The sequence below is a fragment of the Brachyistius frenatus genome, unplaced genomic scaffold, assembly GCF_029030835.1.
Source record: "Brachyistius frenatus isolate BFR_SWC_R1_liver_20210118 unplaced genomic scaffold, ASM2903083v1 Contig_210, whole genome shotgun sequence".
Classification (NCBI taxonomy): Eukaryota; Metazoa; Chordata; class Actinopteri; family Embiotocidae; genus Brachyistius; species Brachyistius frenatus.
Genome location: NW_027210809.1, coordinates 493,845 through 514,739, shown reverse-complemented (window position 1 = coordinate 514,739; position 20,895 = coordinate 493,845). Strand labels below are relative to the sequence as shown.

General features: G+C 43.7%; 1 protein-coding gene across 1 annotated transcript in view; it reads right to left on the bottom strand.

Moving 5' to 3' along the window:
• The window catches only part of LOC138633150 (thyrotropin-releasing hormone-degrading ectoenzyme-like), a 107,959-nt gene that overhangs the window by 52,685 nt on the left and 34,379 nt on the right, over positions 1–20,895 (bottom strand). Inside the window, exon 5 of the mRNA XM_069719226.1 lies at positions 3,286–3,440. Within this exon, the coding sequence (XP_069575327.1) occupies positions 3,286–3,440 (155 nt within the window). The remainder of the gene's footprint in view (positions 1–3,285; positions 3,441–20,895) is intronic.

Sequence of the window (20,895 nt, the reverse complement as noted above, 5' to 3'; positions counted from 1 at the left end):
ACATTTTATTCACTTTGGATTTGATGAGACAAGTTGAATGGGAGTCTATGGAGCCGGAGGCTTTTTGGAGCCGACCTCTAGTGGCACTCGCTGGTATTGCAGCTGAAGACACTTCTGGATCAGAACCATTTTACAGACCTGAAGCTACGAACACATTTATATAAAGTCTATTCATCTGTTCCCTCGATTTATCAAATTTGTTTGGACAGATTTTTACATTCTCTAACATTTAACAAAAAAGCATCTCAGAGGAACAGAAAAGAGAAACTAAGGTCAAAATGAGTAAAAAATAAAAGACCGAAACCAGCTAGTGGCCACGAACGGTACTGCGGCCGAACATCAACGTTGTGTTGATGTCTGAGCTGACGATGTGTAAAAGTCCATCTGTGTTTGCCTTCAGCTGAAGCAGCCACATGTCGTCCATCTGTTCACCTGAGAGCAGCGGCGGTCCGACAGGACGTCCACATCGTTTCCACTTCTATCACAGATTTGAACATTTCACTCTTTAAACTCCACCGATCATCGTTTCACGTCTGATGGATGTCGACGTGAAAAACACGACAGCAGCAGCTTTGCAGGCTAATCTGACAGATGGCTACTACACACACACACACACACACACACACACACACACACACACACACACACACACACACACACACACACACACACACCGACCTGTTTTCCTATACATGTGAGGACAGTGACGTAAAACCCCTCCAGACTTTCGTTTTCACCTCACGTACGTTTTTTTTTTAAATTTTAACTTTCACCCTACAAATGTAGTGAAATTAAAATTAAACGTCCCGCGTGTTTTGAAGCCGCATGATTTTACGGGAAAATGAAAACCTCCTCTCACATCACTGACGTTTAGACAAAATTGGTTCTGAACTAAAATATCGAACGTTCCAAACAAAAAATAAAACAGACCGATGATTCTAATTACTTTATGATTTAATCTCAAGCTTATCACTTCAGTTTGAGAGGAAAAAAAACAATTGAAATGTAATCTGAGAAAACACATACACACGCACACACACACACACACACACACACACACACACACACACACACACACACACACACACACACACACACACACACACACACACACACACACACACACACATACACACACACACACACACACTCACAGAGCTTTCTTTTGTAAACAGGATTTAGGATAATAGTCTGTTTCTGTTTTCCAGTTAAACTTCTTACGACTGAACGAGCTGATTATCGAAAAGCCTCAAACAACTTTCTCCTTTCGCTTCGTGTGTGTGTGTGTGTGTGTGTGTGTGTGTGTGTGTGTGTGTGTGTGTGTGTGTGTGTGTGTGTGTGTGTGTGTGTGTGTGTGTTAGAGATAAATGGCTTCAGGACGAACTGGAGCGCAAAGCCGCAGATAAAACATGACTTTATCATTTTAATTTCTCTCCTCTGAAACAAACAAAGACGAACGAGAGTCAAAACATGAACAAAGAAAGACGGCGAGGAGGAAGACGACATCTTCAGCTTCGTCAGAAGTCCAGTTTGTCTCCACTGGAGGAAACAAACCAACCAAATCTGTCTGTCTGAACCAGCCGTGACGTCACCGCAGGAAGTGACCGTATTTGGTCGAGCTCAGGGGGAGGAGCCAGCGCGAAACCGACCCCCGCTGAAACTACCTGAGCACGTCTACGAAGTCTCAATTTGGAAAAAAGAAATGCGTCCTCGTCCCGCTGCAGACACGGGGAAACAGAAACGCAAGAAACAGCAGGTTGTCCTTAAAATAAGCCGTTTAATAAGGTTTTGTTTGAGTTCGTGTTTCCTGTTTTCCCCACAATAAATCAGATTATTGATCCGGAGACTTTTAACGATAACGTGTAAACAGTGTTTGAGGAGGAAATGAAACGTTGGATCTGAAACTGAATGAATCTGAGTGTTTGGGAGATTTTTCAGCTCTGATCTCTTTCTGTCTCCGTTCATCTCTCCGAATCTCCAACATCTCTGTTCTCTCTCTGTCTGTCTGCATCCATTACAGCTCGCCCCCCCTCCCTCCCCTTCCTCCTCCTCCTCATCTTCCTCCTCCTCCTCCTCATCTTTATCTGACTGAAGCCTTTAAATTTGTTTCTGCTTCATCGTGTTTGTCTGCTCGTCACATCGCCGACGTTGTACTGTAACAACAGGATCATCTCCTGCCTGAGGACACACACACACACACACACACACACACACACACACACACACACACACACACACACACACACACACACACACACACACACACACACACACACACACACACACACACACACACACACACACACACACACACACACACACACACACACACACACACACACACACACAGGAAGCTGTTTAGACTTCTTCTGTCTCATTCGGTCTGTTTACATCTGTTTTTTTTCAGCCTGGTTTTCATTAGAAGGTTTTAACATGATGTCTTTAAAAAAAAAAAAAAAAAAAAAAAGTAATAAAGTTGAATATGAAAAAAAAAAACCACTCGTCGTCTCTCAGCTTCAGACTCAGCGACAAACTATCAACGAGTTCGGCTGCATCGTTTTCTCTTGAAGAACACGATTACGATGATGTTGTTTTGACTGACGAGCAACGAGGAAACTTCACATTTAAAGTCCATCAAGACGAGAAGATAAACTACTGGAAGCATCATCAACACTTCCTGTTTACCTCATATCCTTTAAAAAAAAAAAAAAAGCTTTAAAACATCCACCGGCAGCTCATAAAAAAAAACAGAAACTTGAAATATTCAGCAGAACTAAGAAGCTCTTCTTCGTCTGTTGCTGAACTTTCAACCAAATGTTGAAAATCTGATTGTTATCAAATGCTGTTTTTATTTCATTTGATCAAATTTGTTTAACTATTATTGTCATAATTATCAACTAAACTAAACAAACTCCAATATGTAAAAAAAAAATGTAAAGCATTTATATATATATATATATATATTTACTACTTCGTGATCTAAGAAACGTTTTCGGAGTTCAGGAGTTAGACGGGGAGGGGCTACAGGAGTTAGAGGAGGAGCTACAGGCGTTAGATGAGGGGGAGGGGCTACAATAGTTAGAGGAGGAGCTACAGGAGTTAAAGGAGGGGGTACAGGGGTTAGAAGAGGAGCTGCAGGAGTTAGAGGAGGGGGAGGGGCTACAGGAGTTAAAGGAGGGGGTACAGGAGTTAGAGGAGGAGCTACAGGAGTTAGAGGAGGTGAAGAGGAGGAGGACTTCTACAAATTAAGCGTTACGAAGCAGAAAGTAAAAAGGCGTCTCCTACCTGGTGACAGATCTCGTGGACGACCACCATCGTGAGCTCCATCTGGTAGGACGACGACGACACCTCGGCGTCCAGCAGGATCTTCTGCTCCACGAACACGCTCAGCCCCCAGTTCTCCATGGCGGCGTACGGATGTTTGGGAACCGCCAACAGGTCTGAGAACCCCAAAAAATAAATAAACACATTTCAACAACCATTAACAAACTCACCGACCGCCACTTCGCCGTGACAGAACGACTGCTGGCATCACAGCACATCCCATTTTAGGTTCAAATTAAACTCATGAGTCATTTTAACAACCGCTGCCAAAAGGATTCCTTTCACCTGCACGCACACGGATGTATGGAAGTATTACAGATATACGTCTGCGTGAGGGAGAGGAAGAGGAGCGAGGAAGAATAGAGCAGCACAAAGAGAGAGAGAGGAAATGAGACCGGAGTCGAGCTTCGGCTGAGAAGATTTACGAGAGTCGAGCGAGTCGTCGCCGGACGAAGAGTCGGAGGGAAAGTCGCCGAGGTGGAGAAGAAAGTCTGAGACGCTTTAGTTTGAAGGGCTGTTCAAACCTAAAGGTTGACGAGCAGGAGACGTCCTGAAAGACGAGGACGATCACCTGGTTTCTGCAGGAAGTGGAGCTTCACAGTGAAAAGAGTTCAGGTCCTCATTTCCATTTAAAATGGGCTGAGACGGCAATTAAAGCCGGCCGACTTCAATTTGAACAGAAATGAAAAAAGGGTAAAAGAGTTGCGCTGCGTCCTTAAAGCTCAAAGACGAGGACGAGAAATCAAACATCAAATGAATTTATGACGAGTTTAATGTCAAGGATCGGACGGGTTTCCATGGAAGCTACTTTTTGATTTATTACCTCAAATAAGAGGACAAACTTCACACTTTTACCTCTAAAAATCACCATTATGGTCTGTACAAACTATTCATGTCGAGAGTCAGAGGAGGAAATAAAAAACAAAATAAATCTAGTGGCTTTTTTTTGTTAGAAAAGTTGTAAATATGAAAGTTTTTTTTTTTTCATGAAACCAACTGAACTGCAGTTTTCTTCAGGTGTCTCATTTCGCCGCGGTTTCCTGTCAGTCTAATCTGCGGCTCAAAGCTGTCAATCATCTCAGCAGAAAAGATGACATCGGACGCGGTTAGACAGCTGTCAATCATCGCACGGGCTGCAGGTTAGCTGCCGTCGCTCGGAGACAGTACAGAAAAAAAAAAAAGCCCACACACGCTGACTTGAACAGCCGACTGCAGGTGTCACACTACATTCAGCCGTCCGTGATGAAACCTCTCGAGTTCACTGAAGTCATTTATCAGAGCTAACAAAGAAGTGTGACGGGACGAGACTCCGTTAACATCCGACTGGAGAACATCTGGATCAGCTGACTGAACTTTACACTGTCAGACAAGAAGACGACGAGAAGACCAAGAAGGAGTGTGTGTGTGTGTGTGTGTGTGTGTGTGTGTGTGTGTGTGTGTGTGTGTGTGTGTGTGTGTGTGTGTGTGTGTGTTCTAATTTTTTTCGTGGAGACCTAAAAACAGCTGCTGCTCACAGAAAACTGCGTTTCAGAGTTTTGTTCCAGTTCTGCAGCAGCTGTTGAAGAAGAACGACAAACAAATAAAGACACACACACACACACACACACACACACACTGTGTGTGTGTGTGTGTGTGTGTGTGTGTGTGTGTGTGTGCGCTCAGATGTTCCTCATCTGTTCTACTGATCCACTTCTTCAGTCTGCTCGTTCTATAATAAAGTACCGACAGATAACAGTCATTTATTTTTAGATATATGAATTAAAAAGCGCCGAAAAGCTCTAAAATGTTGTTTGTAGTCGGAGGTGTGAAATTTGAAACGAGCAACATTTCATTTCTGACACACCTGCATTTAAAAAAAAATATTAATATGAACTAATTTTAATATATTAATTATATTAATATATATTTATATAAAATTAATCTTAGAAGCATCATGAGTTGGCGTTTATTAAAACAAGACTATTGAAGAAAAATAGAAAATATAATCATTATTATGGAGATGATTTTTTGACTATTTTTCAAATTTAGAGATCGAAGTCTGCACTGATAAAATAAAAATAAAAGTATTCAGAGTATTTCCGTGAATGTTTTGGGGGCGGCTGTGTTAGCGGCCTTCAGCAGCTGTTGGAGCGACATCAGAAACCCGCCGAGTCATCAGCTCCTCGTAGTTCATGAAAAACGGTTCGTAGGTCAGAGACACGACGTCGGCAACAAGTCGACACGCATTCATCTAAATGTCTTCGTTAACCAGGGACGGAGATAAGGTTTGTTAAATGATCTACCTCTGCTGATAACAAGCCTCATTTGATCTTGTTTTCCAGATTTCTATCATCTAAATTAATTATTCCAACAACCTCACAGGTCGTTTATATGCGGATTAAATTAATTCACAGTTATGTTTTATCGTTGATGAACTTCTTTGGTGTTTTGATCGTTGCCATCTTGGGGTTTTTTGGAGCCAGAAGTGATCGTATTTGGACACTAAGCCCCGCCCACCTATATCGACAAGCCTGACTGGACCACCTGTCAATCAAGTCAAACCGAAAAACATCAAACAAAATATCAGGTAACGTTTGTGGCTCAGTCTTTTTTTGCCCTCCACAGCAGCAGGGGGCAGTATGAGTCAATAAAAAAAACATGGACACTAACAAATGGACCAATATAGGAAACCTGACTGCACCCCAGGCCTGTCAATCAAACAGACACAGGCGGGGTTTTGTTGGAGCCCGCCCCTACTGGCCCTCAGTGGTATTACACTTTAAGACACTTCTGTATCAGCTTCACTTTTCAGATCCGGAGACTAAAAAACATTTTTATTTCTGTAGAGAATCAATCGTTCCAGCTGTTAAACTCAGAAGTCGGATGTTCATAAACTGGAACTCTCCCACTTTTCCAGCTTCCTGAATGCTCTGATTGCTGCCGGACACTGAACGCACCACCACAGACCACCGGGTGCGTTTCCATGGACACTGCAGCGCTCCTAATTGGCTACAACCAATTTAAAAAGACATATGCAGCCGTGGTTGACTAAATCGCATCACTGAGAGGAGGCGGAGTATGACAGACGGGGGGAGTAACTGGCAGCTCAGGTCACGCATTCTGAACCGCACACGTTACCGCGGAAATGGACGCGCTTCGTCCGCAGCCGGGCCCGTCCAATCCCGTGCCGGCCTCTCTCCACCCAAGGCCGAACGTGATTGGCTGACAGCTCATTATCCACATGGCTGATGCTCAGGCAGCAGAACTGATTGGCCCACCGAGGGTGGCGGGGGTGACGAGGGGGGGGTCAAACAGAGACACGATTGGTTTAACTTAAGGCAGGAAATGCAAATGAGTCCCTCGTTTGGTTTAAGGCGGAATATGCAAATGAGACATTATACTCGATAGACATTTAAATTAAAATGAAATGAATCGTTTTATTTTACTGCAGTGAACCTTCAGGAGGTTTGCCACCCCCCCACACAGACCCCCCCCCCCACACACAATATAAGGTAACTTTCATTCAGTTCACACTCTCATGTTTCACCTGGATTCAGTGTTCGCCTGCAGCTTCTCGTTTATTTATTACCGTGTTTCTTTTTGTCAGATATTTTAAAATAACAACATCCATTTGTTCATTAGTGGGTCTAGCAGTCATTAGTCATCCGACTCATCCCAATATTACAGCAACAATCGAGGGAATTAAAAATACGAAAAAAACAAAAAACCCTGATGATGTCAAAGTGAGGTCATCTGCGTTATCGTCACGTGAGCTAAATTAAACTAAACAAGTTTTATGTTGTTGTAAATTGTTGTGGAAAAGTGGAAAATCTTTTTTTTTTAATAAATAATGATAATAATCCTACCCTCTGATTAACTTTTAAACTTTTTAAAGCATCATCCCAATTTTTATACTTCTTATCTCACTCCTATTTTATAACTTTGAATCTATCTTCTACATTGTCTTTTATGCCTAATTTGTTGCGTGCGTTGGTCTTAAAGTGTTGTTGTTTTTTTTAAACATTCTTAATTTCCTTTTAATTTGTTTTTAATTGTTTGTTTTTTAATTTGTTCTCAAATGTATTACATTTTTCTGGCATATAACTAATCTGTCTTATTATTGGCCTGTCAATCATCTGTGAAGCACTTTGAACGGCACCAAAAGGTACGAATAGCGCTGTATAAAACATCGATGACGTGCATCCTGATGTGGAGGTTCACTTAATAACTGCAGGTCTGTCGCACTTTAGAGAGAAAAACTCTCGTAATAAAAGAAATATGGCACTAAATGTCAAATATCTCTAAATGTTTCATTGTTAAAACACGGTTATTCAGTGATGCGGTTCAGTTTCATGTGAGAGTGATTCCTCGACATGAAGTGGACCGGTGTTTCCTCAGCGGAGGAAACACCCCGGTGAAATTTTAATGAAGAAACCCTTAATAGAATATATTTTGGTCTCCATCTTGGATTCGCTGCTTTAAGGCCGAGTATCTTTTTCTCTTTGCTTCCTTCACTCAGCGGTTCATGTTTTCGGGGCACGACCCCGAGCTTCGTCTCCGCCTCACACGTCCCAGACAAACCCCCTCTTTTGTCTTCTTCTTACACTCCCCCTCCATCTCCGCGGTCGAGCTCCACTTGTCCACCAATTATCTTTAGCTCGTCAGATAAGAACTGCTCCATATTCAACAGACACAAGAGGAGAAGACGAAGCAAAGAGTTCGACTTTGAATGTTAAAACGCCTCCGCAGCCACCGGACGACCTGCAGCGGCCGCTGAGCGGAGACCGACCCGCCGCACGCAAATAACAAACCAGCTGCAGCGAGTGCTGCTGGAGGCTGAAATGTTCATTACACCGCATAATGTGAGGGTCTCGCACAGAATAAATATCACGCCAACGATTTGCCTGTTCTTGGAAGGAAAAAGGTAAAAAAAAAAAAGGAGAAGCTGGTCCTGAGCATGGCGCTGAAGAAAAGATTGGGACAGGCTGTGGAAATTTAAAGGGCTCAAACTGAGGGGAGGAAGAAGGAAAATCTTCCTGTAAGAGTTGAATAAATGTCATTTTTTAATGATTAATTTTTGCACTAATGTGCTGCTCTAACAACCTTCTGATTTCAGCAACCAGGTGTTGAACAGGGTTGCAAGGATTTGGGTTTCAGGGTCGGGATAACCCCAATGAACCCAAACCTAAGATTAGTCGGTTCCTGACAATAAACGATAATAATAATCCCAGAAGGTGTTGGACGGGGTTGAGGTCTGGTTCTACCACATCTAAACATTTCTCCCTGGAATTGACTATAAGAATGTCGGTATCGTCAAACAGAAGAGTTTCCTCCACAAACTGCTGACAAAGTTGTCAAATTAAAACTGACATCGGACAAAAACTGATTGGAAGCTTTGACCCGTCGATTGTCTCGATCAGCGTGAGCAGAGAAGCCGTCAGTTCCGGCTGGAAGAAGGACGATTAAACCACACGAGACCAATACAACATCTAGCAGTATCTGCAGCTTTGAAGGCTAACCCTGCTAGCATGATGTAGCTCATGAGCAATGGTACAATGACTTCCAGGAGTTCTGACCGTAACTGTTTGGATCACCGGTTGTACCAAACAGAAGTCGAGTACCGAACGTCTTGGAACGACTACGTGCACCGTTTCACCTCGGTTTACGGTCTACGTGAGAGTATTTAATGAAAGTTGATGCCAAAAGAAGAAAGGAAATCTAAAACACCTAAAAGTGTAGAAAAGGTGAAAAAGAAAAGGAGTCAGTTTGACGTTTGAGTCGTACATGTGGACCTGATTCGTCTTTGTGTCGGAGGCTCGGACTGATCGCTCCGCCGGCGTCATCTCTACATATTGAGAGGAATCTCTACAAACTGAAGCTGTCAGCACCGTTGGGCCTTAAAGATGATTTAACACTGAAGACAGTGTAGATATGTTTTAATGAGGTCGCGGCTGAGTGAACGTCCTCAATCTCGGGAGCCGTCGGCTATCGGTCGGATGACGGTTTTTAGCCTCTTGGGACGACGGCCGGTATTACTGCAGATGTTTGGTAGTGTGAAATTACTAGACCTAAATTCTCTCTGTGAATATCTGAGTCTGGCCAAAATCCTTTGAGGGAGCCAGTCGTTGCATTTTAATGGAGGTAAGACCTCGGGGGTGAATTTTCAAAACTATTAGAGCAGCCTTTAACAAATCCGCACACACGTTGAGCGCCGAAAACTGTACCGCCGACGCCAATGTTGGGACTCTTTCATCATCTTCGTCCTCCCTTCAGAGTACCTGAGCAAACCTTAAGGTGAACAGTTTCCAGACTATAATCGCAGCAGGGACTGAGGTTGCGCAATTGGCATCGGACCCGCGCTCATGCGCCCGAGTCGTACCTCGAAGTGTCTACAAGTGCCCGTAACCATTTCTGGTGTGGCACCCTTCATATTTAAACTACTGGAAATGTTCAAGGTAAGAATGGAAACCCTAAAAACAAACCTCCTGAGAAACCAGTGAGTATAATCGACTTGTAATCACCTCAGAGTTTCTAACAAAGGTAATAAATTATAATCCCATTTCGACCGATGTATTTCGCCTCTTTGGCATTCGACATTGAGTGTTTACCTGCACGCGATCAAAGCTTTCGACCAAAGATGGAAACTAATGCACCCATTTATGCAGATATGTTCATAGAGATCGACACGTCCTTCAATCTGAAGCGACAAAACAAACAAAATGATGCTTTTCATGCACAAAGACGGACGCACACCGAGGTGATTGTGAAGATATCGAGCTGTCAGTCCTGATTCAAACTCTAAATCTCTCTCTGTCACTCTGTACAAGTGGAAAATCTATATATGTGTGTGTGTGTGTGTGTGTGTGTGTGTTTGTAGAGGAGACTCAGAGGACGGTAACCCATCAACTCGCCCGGGGCCAGGTGATTGGCTTGGCTCGCTGCCAGCCCGGCCAATCAGAGGCCTTGATTTCCCCGCAGCGATAAAAGCTGAGAAACATTTAACGGGCGAGCAGAGTCGCCCTTTAAAAAGCGTCGTAGCACAGCTGGAAAAGTATAATTTAATATCATAAACGACCTGATTAGTCTCATTACCCGCCCGGTCTGTTGAATCTGTTATTTTTGGGGCTTCTGTTTTAGCGGGTGACGCCGCTGCAGGGACCGCTGAGACATGTAACTACTTCTTACTAATTACCTTTGCCCGTCCGAGCTCCTCTCTTTGTTCCTGTCGACTCCTTTTGTCAAAGTCACCTGAATGACAGCGTCATTTTTGTAACCTTCAGATTTCTGCTTTACTTTCAAAGAGGTGGTCAAGGCCAGATGAGGCGTTATGTACGCACAGTATCGTTTGATTAAAGAGCAAATGAATAAAAGCTCACGTTGGTAGGACGAGATTTCAGCTCTTGAATGTGGAAAAAAAACAAAAATCACTTTATCGTCTGTACGAAAAGATCGGAACTTCTTCCACCTCAGCCGAACCATTTCTACCAACTTCCACTTGAGGTTTTAATGTGAATAAGATCTGACAGATTGAAGCGCATTCATCTACCGCGACTTATTATCCGCCGTCTGTGAATGTGCTAACAGGTCGTCTTTAACACTCTCTCACTCTTTAAACAGTAGTTAAATAACAAAATGAGACAGGAAGTGAAGTTAGGACGCACCGGGAGCGGCAATTTTGCGCTCTTAAAGAGCGTCTGTGGGCGGTGACGACCGACGAGCCCTGACACCCGTTATCACCGGCGGACAGCTGTCACACAATCTACTGCTCCATCATCCCATTATCCCCCCCCCCCACAGCGTGGTTGCCATGGAGAGTTTTGTTGAAGTCTTCTTCCAGCCGCTGTGATGTTTGCATCGGTCACGTCTTCCACCTGACGGCCGCCACAGATGGACTGTTTATATAACGTCTTTATTCTTTCTGTCTTCACTCTTATTCTTCCATCTGCTTTGTTTATCCGCTCGTCTTCCTCTTCACGGCCCTGACATCTTCTTCTTCTTCTCTTTCCTTCCTCTCCATCTGCTCGTTTCTCTTCACATTTTGTCACACAGATCACTCTTCTCGCTCCGCCATCTGTTTCTCTCTCCCGTCACGCCTCTCTCTCTCTCGTCGGTCCTGGTGAGCCGCCGCGGTGTCGCGTTGTAAAACGTCCTCCGCCGCGCTCCAGATCAGTATGTGAAAGCGTCTGCGGCCGCGTCATCTCATCAGATCTTCAGGATTTGTCACACAAAGCGCAAAAGCAAACAGCCGACTGATTATATATGTAGAGTCGCGGCGGTGTGACTAATGGTGTGGAACATATGCTGCGGTTTGTCCTTTTAACAGCCTTTCATCATCTTCGAAGGCTCGTTGTTCACCAGAAGTTAAACCCAGTAACTCCATTATGAGACGAAGACGGCATGAGTCACATGGGAAATGGTTTCCAATCAGGATCAGTCACAAAACACAGACTGTTTATAAAAGTGTTCGTAGCTGCCGGGTCTGACGCCGATCCAGAAGTGTCTTCAGCTGCAATACCAGCGAGTGCCACTAGAGGTCGGCTCCAAAAAGCCTCCGGCTCCATAGACTCCCATTCAACTTCTCTCATCAAATCCAAAGTGAATAAAATGTGTCCATCAGTTATCTCGGTGTTGTTAGCTAAAGTCACTCCTTCTTATTAGTTTTCTGGAGGTCCATCTGAAACCCGCCATTTATTAGATATCAGGCCTCAAAAAGTGGTATGTTTGGGGGAGCGTGTCTGGTTCTGATTGACAGGCCTGTAATGCAGTCAGGTTTGTGCTATGGGTGGGCGGGGCTTAGTGTCCTCCGGTTCCCGGTCAGAACGAGTCCCAAATATGGTTCAGTTCAAAAGTGGCATTTTTAGATAATGGTACGTTTTGCGCTGGGATTTGTAACGTGGTCAGTTTATGTTTATGTTGTACGTGTGTGTTGCCATGGTTACGAAGACAGGCCTTACTCACCACCAGCATTGTTGTTGCTGAGGAGACGCTCATTAACGTATCTGAAGCCAACAGGTCTGAACCGAGTAACAGAGATTAATTTTGGCTTCGCATAAAGTAACGACGCTGCTCGGTGAGCAAGTTGGCAGCTGTTTCCAGCTAGCCGGGTTGCTATGGTTACCAGCATAAAGAGATGAGAAAAACAAAAGCGACATCGGAATAATAATAATAATAAAAAAAATTAAAAAACGACATAAAGTTCAGCACGATAACGACCGGGGTTCAGAGACAGACAGGTGGACAGACAGACAGGTGGACAGACAGACAGGTGGACAGACAGACAGGCGCAGGTAGACGCAGTAATAACGTGATTTATGGCTCCTTATATTCTAATGAAGTCTGTGCAAACAGCTCCTGTAGCCATAAATTATCCACTTCACACACAAGAAATACACTGCAGAGACACAGAGAGCAACGGAAGAGATTAATTAGCCTGGTTCCTGGGATCACACACACACACACACACACACACACACACACACACACACACACACACACACACACACACACACACACACACACACACACACACACACACACACACACACACACACACAGAGAAGCAGAGCAGGAAAAGCTAATCTAGTAATTAAACTTTTCCTGTGCTTTTTATTTAACGCCGTCGTTCCTGCAGTCGCTTGTACAAAGAAAAAGTCCAAAACACACCTTCACTCGTTAATCACGCGACATTTATCGCCCCAAAGGACATCGGAGAGCAACATGAATGCATGTCCATGAAAAGTACTTATTGATTCTGCATTTCTTTTTCTAATGAATATTAACATTTCTACTGCAGCAAAGGTTGATAGAAGAGATGAAAAAAAGGAACTAACGTGAGAGTAGTTCAGAACTTCCATTGGAAATCTTCCGTTTTAAGCACAGAGCGTAGTGACGTAAACAACCGGGTTGAGGCAGGAATTCCAATTAAAAGTATTAATGCAGCCAAAAATTTGGGTTGGAACAAAAAACATGTACTTTCTGCACCATTTAAACAATTCTTATAAATACATTTTTTTTAAGTATCACAAGTCCCATAAAAAAAAAGGCAATACAAATCCAATACAGAACTTCCATTGATAATCTGTCGTTTTAACATTTGACTCAAATCAAGTCCACCTCCAGGTTGGACTATAATAAGACGCCATCACACCTGTGGAAATATAAGATCAAGTGTAATTTAATAGTAATTTATAGCATTAAGTAGAAGTTAATTATGTCACAAAACAATAACGATTCTTATAAATTCAAATCTTTAAGCTCACAAGTCTCTAATACAGAAGTTCCTTTGAAAAATCTGCCGTTTTAGCCTTCGACTACAATACAGTCAAATCTCCAGGTTGGATGATTAAAAAAAAAATACAATCACTGCTGTGGAAATATGAGATTAATTGTGATTTAATGTACTTAAAGCATTAACTTCAACTTTATGTCATTAAATTCAATCTCTAAACTTCCATTTAAAATCTTCAGAGAGCAGCCGGACATCCAGGTCGGACGAGAAAAAAAAGAGAAGCACGTTTTCATGTCTGTGCAATTAAATATTAATTCTTGAATACTTTTATAAAGCGAAGTGGAGCGCTGTCCGGCTGCATTAAAACATCGAAGCACCTCGAGTCGTCCTCTCTAACCAGAACTTCATTTAGAAACGTGTCCTTTGACCTACATCCCGACACAAAGATGTCATCGCCCGCCGTACGATCAAAAGAGCGGCGACCGTTTAATCCGCTCGTACGGTTTAATCCTCCTTTTGTCCGCGCAGCCTTCGGGGCTCGTGATCGGGCCTCATTAGGAGGATGTCACCGTGTTCGGCTGAAGCGCTGTCCGGAGGTGTGCGTGCGCGTCGCTTTCGCCCTGAACCGTTAATAACGCACATCTGAACGCGTTAGCCGAGGTTAACGAGCCTCGAGACAACGGCGCCGAACTAAACACACGAAATAGGAAGGAGCCGGTTTATTTATTTAAAGAAAACGAAAAACTCCCGTCTCTGCGACGTTTCAGCACCGGACAGCTCCTCCACGTGAAGGTAAAACAGGAAGTCACGGAGGTCTCTATCAGCCGATGGAAGTCACGCGTAGTACTGTAAGTGGTGGTTACCGCGGTTACAAACAGAGATGATGGAAGTTACAGTTGGTTTATCATCTTTCTGATGACAGCAGCTGAACACCAGTTATGATTACTATTATTATCTTTATCACGGGAAATTGGAGGACCAGCTCGCGTCCACATGGAGCCTCCGTACGATGTGTTTGTTGCACTTCAAAGTCACGTATTTTAGTTTACACTTTTTCTTGGTTTTTTTCGGGGTTTTTTATGGTGTTTGTTGTTTTTCCGTCTTGATTTCCATTAGAAGACATTTTATGGTTTATGGTATAGTTTACATGTCTTCTCTGCAGCTCTACCAAACAACAGGCTGATTTCTGTCTGTATCTTTGAGACTCATTGATAAAAAAAAAATAATAATAATAAATTTTAAAAAAACTCTGGTTTTCCTTAGTTTAGTTTAGATTCTTTGGTTTGTCCCTTCCAGGCTCCTGTAGAAACATGACCTGCTCCTTACGTACATACAAAGGTCTTTTTTTAAGTGACGGAAACACAACGCTTATTAATTTCAGGTGAATACACGCTCATAAAAACAGTTATTAATATTACACTCCCTTAAATCCTGCACACTGGACCTTTAAGAGATTCTAGAACTTGGTATTTGTAGGCATAATAATTAATAATAACTCTTGAGTGACTAGATTACAGTAAATAATTAAGTGTCTCTATTCTGACCTGTTATTATCAGCTGGGATGTCCTCCACTCACATATTCATAGATTCACGCCGAGAACAATCCTTTCGTTTCTGTATTTAGGCTCCACATAGAAGGACAGAAATATATGGATTTATTCCTCATTAAGCGTCCACGTTTCCCCGCTGACGGGATTTCTCTTTGATTTTTAAAACACACACGGAGACGTTGAATCGTCCCGGGAGGACGAGTCCACTGAGATCTGATGATGAACACACACACGAAGCGAGATGGGGGGGGGGGGGTGTGTGTGTGTGTGTGTTTATTTTAATGAGATTTCAAAGTAAAAAAAAAGATGAATCCGTACCGGTAGAATCACGTTTGTCAAAAAGGTAACGGATCCGTTATTTGATCGGAATTTGAACTGACAACTTCCTGATCAGAAATGGATTAATTCCTCCGTCGCCTCCTCCTCCTCCTCCTCCTCCTCTTCCTCCTCCTTTACAAATCAGAACACGTATCCAGGACACGCTAAGGCCGCGGCACAGTCGTCACGCCTCTTGACACGTCCTAATTCGGCCGCCGACACGTGTCCTAATTTGTCCGCGGAGGAACTCGTTAACGAAGCGACCCCAGAAAAGAGTCAGACTGTGTTTTTATCTTTTTTTTCAGCTTGTAGGGACATTTACAGGGAAAAAACATCAGCTGCTGACGCGGCGTTTCAGCTGAAGGGTTGGATAGATGAACCGTCTCATCTCCGGAGCGAAGAGGCCTCGTTTAGCGTGTCGCGTTAATCTGTTAAAGGGGTTTGAGATATCATTAAAGTTGTGTCGTCCTCCCACATTAAAGCTGACGTGATATCACCTGCTCGGGTCGGGAGATAAAATCCTCCTGAAGACGGGTCGTATTTCAACAGAAAAAACTTTTAGGAACGTGTGTTTCTGTGTTTAAATCAAAGTAGTTTGACACCAGTGAGCAGAAATCCCCTCTTCTATATATTTTTTTTCTTGTATGTAAAAGTGTTTGTAGTTTCCGGGTCTGAAAAATGAGGCCGATGCAGAATTGCATTGAATGGGAGTCTATGGAGCCGGAGGATTTTTGGAGCCGACCTCTGGTGGCACTCGCTGGTATTGCAGCTTAAGGCTCAAACCTGGACGCTCCGTCCACTTTTATAAACAGTCGACAGTTCAGGATCCTGCTGACTCCGCCCACCAATCAACACGCAGCACAGTGTCAGAGGAATTATGGGAAATATTCACACCACGGAGAAGACGTTGATGATTTTTCCGATCAGCAGGTATTATAGTCGTTTATGATGAGTCTCTCCTCGACAGTCGTCTTCGTACTTCCTGTTAAAGTCTCTGGATTAAACAGAAACGCTGTCATCACACTTCAGCTTGCTGCCAGACTTTCATCAGCGACTTCCTTTATTTGCGCTGTTCACCCGTCAGACGCCGCTAGTTGTGTTCTGTTGATATAATGAGCTGCAGAGTTTCATTGTTTACGGTTTTGTAAACAACAACACGGTGAACGGTGAAAATGACTTGATAAGCAGCCGGATTAAACGGCAGCACATCGGTTTGTTCAACGCATGTAAAGTCTGGTGTTATTGTAGGACGTCAACACCACGAGTCTGAACAACACAAACAAACATAGAGGGCCGTCGTCGTCATGGTTACAGCAATAAACGTGATTTGGAACGTAACGGGACAGTCGGGAGTTAAAAGAAACAACGTTAACGTCCAACGTGAGTGTGTAATACACACGTTCGTCCAGTAGAGGGAGGCGTATTTATGCCGCTTCTTTGACTCGTCAGACGTGTCGTTGTCACGTACTTTAGGAAAACTAAACTACGTGGAAATTGACGTGGTTCGAGTTAAAAAAAAAAACTGAACAGCGTTCAGGAAAGTGGAGTGATTTAGTGGATTGATTCTGAGCTCAACACTTGATGCTTCCTCACACAACGAAACTACAACGCACCTGTAAGTATTATTAATCTGGACCAAATTATTACCAAATTTAATTTCACTTTCTGCAAACTGCATCTAGCGGAAAAAAAAACAAAGAAAACATCACGTGACCGCGAACGTTCGACCGCCCGACATCAGGTCGAACTTCTTCTTCTTCAACTGTAACGGCCGTCGTTTCATTTCAATAAAGACAATCTGAATTTCACAGGAGACGAAGAGCAGAGGGATGCAGAGAGGCAAGAGAGTGGGAGAGACATCACCATGGCAACAGATGTTGGGTCACTGAGTCGGTGAGAGGCCAGCGAACCCTACTCTGGATTCATCGTGTGTGTGTGTGTGTGTGTGTGTGTGTGTGTGTGTGTGTGTGTGTGTGTGTGTGTGTGTGTGTGTGTGTGTGTGTGTGTGTGTGTGTGTGTGTGTGTGTGTAGTTCTGCTCTATATATATCTATGTGCAGACGGAGAGGGAGTGTGTTCCAGAAAATAATGGAGGTGAAGCGGAGACAGAAAGAAAGAAGGTGGAAAACTCTTTGAGAGACTGAGAGTGTGAGTGTGTGTGTGTGTGTGTGTGTGTGTGTGTGTGTGTGTGTGTGTGTGTGTGTGTGTGTGTGTGTGTGTGTGTGTGTGTGTGTGTGTGTGTGTGTGTGTGTGTGTGTGTGTGTGTGTGCGTGTGCGTGTGTGTGTGTGGTGACCTTGGCGGTGTGATGCCAGGGAGAGTTTCAGTCGACAAACTGGCAACCAACCAACCTGCCTGCCAGCGAAACACACGAAAATTACACACCTGAATCCACACACACACACACACACACACACACACACACACACACACACACACACACACACACACACACACACACACACACACACACACACACACACACACACACACACACACACACACAAAGCCTACAGGTACGACTTCGGTCGTCATGGTAACCGGTCTGCGGACCTGCAGAATTGGTGATCCGGCTGCCAAACTCGGCTTTCCAAAAAATAAAAAATAAACAATATTTGACAACACAAACAACTTCTGTCCGGTCAGGAGGGAGCGTGTTGGAAGCGACACCTGGTGAACCACAGCTGTGTGCATCCACCGCGAAAAATAGTCCCAAATAAATGGACAATAAACAATATACTGGCACCCTTTTAAAAAATAAAACCATATATTTTTGTTCCCATAGAAATCGAGAAAAGGATTAAAAGTAACAACCAACCCAAGAAAACCAACGTAGATTAATCCGCCACAGAAAATAGTTCCCAATAAATGTCTTCCTGTTTGTCGGTACGGCAGCGTTTAAAAAATACATTTCTGGAAAAAGTTGAAAACCAAATGCTGACACAAGAAAACCAACGTAGATTAATCATAATCATAATTAGTGAAAATAGTCCCTGCACTACTTCTTCCTGTTTGTTTTTAAAAGATGGACGTCCTCTGTAGGAAAAGTCAGCGAGTACAGTGAGACGACTGTCGGGTCTGTCGTGGGATTTCATCGACTATAAATACAGCAGATACAGAAATAACGCCGACCTCGTGCTTTCAAACGAACTCGGAGAACTCTGGTTTGTGTTTTCTGAGGTGATTCTTCACGTTCGATCGGAGAGTTCGGGAAGGAGGACGACGTCCGATGAAAGAGACCGTGAGGTCGCGGAGGTGAGGACGATGGAGAAGGGTTTTGTTGGGAGTGACGAAGGTCGGAAAGGATTCAGAACGAGTCCGTCAGAAGGACAGATGACGGTTCAGAGACGAAGAGGTGAAGAAGAAGAAGATCGTGTAAAAGTGTAAAAGTGCCCAACGCAGACCAGACGTCCACTAAAAGTGTTTTAAAACTTTAAGTTTAAAAACCCCATGAAGCCTCATTACTGCCGAGACAGAAAGATCCACTCAGACCGCCGATCAATACTTCAAATCGATCGGCGTTTCCTCAGGTGAACCGCCGTCTCGGTTACTTACAGCATCTCTCTTCTGGAGAATCTTCATCTTTGTCTGCTTTATTTTTTCTTCCATCGTTTGTTCTTTGATTGCGACACACACACACACACACACACACACACACACACACACACACACACACACACACACACACACACACACACACACACACACACACACACACACACACACACACACACACACACACACAGGAACACGGCCCTCTGAGTGTGTGTTGCGTAACGAGCTCTCGTCGTCTTGAACTGACACTAAAATAGCCGCCTCAGCTCCTCTTTGTCTTTAAAAGCACCAATTAGAGACATTTAATCACTGCTGGCTGTCCACACGAGTCACACGCACACGCGCGCGGAGACATTTCATTCGTCCTCTGTGGTCTCCAGGAAAACCCCGACTGCTCTGAAGGGAAATGGAAAATCTCTCAGTGGCGTCAAAGCTAATAATTTTCCAACAGATTAAAAATTAACAATTTTAGCCAACGAACACCGAAACATTGCAACCGGAAGTTCTTAAAACAGATTCAGGAACATTTTAAAATGAGAGAGAAAGAAAAACCTCCGTTAGTAGGAAAGAAAAACTCAAGAATTATTCCATTATTCACTTTTAAACGAGCAAAAGTGGATTGAAACACGTCAGAAACACACTTTATATCATCGTTAAACACACTCTGCTTTTAAAGCAACACAATGAAGTCCATTGACACTTTAATACGCACCTCCACCTCCTCCTCCACCTCCTCCTCCTCCTCCTCCTGCTATCAACTCTCTCTCTCCTCCTGTCTCTGTTACACTGAGTATAACTCGCCCGGACGGTGCAGTGATTAAATGTCTCTAATTGGTGCTTTTAGTGACAGCTTGTGTGTGTGTGTGTGTGTGTGTGTGTGTGTGTGTGTGTGTGTGTGTGTGTGTGTGTGTGTGTGTGTGTGTGTGTGTGTGTGTGTGTGTGTGTGTGTGTGTGTGTGTGTGTGTGTGTGTGTGTGTGTGTGTGTGTGTGTGTGTGTGTGTGTGTTGTGTAATGAGCTCATGTTAAAGTGACACTAATAGCTGCTGCACACACGGCGGACATTGATCACGCGAGTCTACAGGTTTTTACAGAAAAAAAGAACAATGACCATATTTGGACGAGCTGAGGAGGGAGGAGCCAGCGGTGGAGTGTGACGATACTACGTCCCGCCCACCGATAGCTGTAACCTGACTGCACCACAGGCCTGTCAATCAAACAGACACGCCCCTAAAAACAGGTCTTTTTGAAGCTTATTTTCTGCTTTTCTACCAATCTATGGTACAGATAAAGTAAATAGAGCTGTGTTTTAGTCGTTAGTTACCACGACAACCAACTTCAGAACTGATAACTTCACCACTGATGAACGCGAGTCGAACTTTCCCGCTCTTTTAGCTCCATGTTTGGTCTCCACCATCAAACCCTCTTTCCTGAGAGCAGTGAGTGAAGTGCAGCTGCAGACCAAAACAAAAGGCTGAAAGACCCAAAGATGCTTCATGGAGTTGTTAAAGTTGGAGGTAATTCTCAGAGGTTTCATCACTACATTTGATTTATTAGAACTACGAAGATATTGACCGTTTATTGACCATTATTATCTGTATTTTATGATGTATATATTTGTTTAATAGCGTATTGTTCTTGCTCAGTTTCCCGTCGGCGTCTGTTTCTACTTTTGTAAAAACGTCGCGTCGGTTCTCGACAGCGAACGTCCTGCGTCGCTTTAGTGAATATTAACGATGAATTCTTTCAAAAACAAGAACCTCCGAACAAAGACGACGACTGGAAGAGACTCGGTGAGGCGGCAGCAGGCGGACAGCTGACTGGCCTGCAGCTCTTTCTCTTTGTGTGTGTGTGTGTGTGTGTGTGTGTGTGTGTGTGTGTGTGTGTGTGTGTGTGTGTGTGTGTGTGTGTGTGTGTGTGTGTGTGTGTGTGTGTTTCAATGTGTGC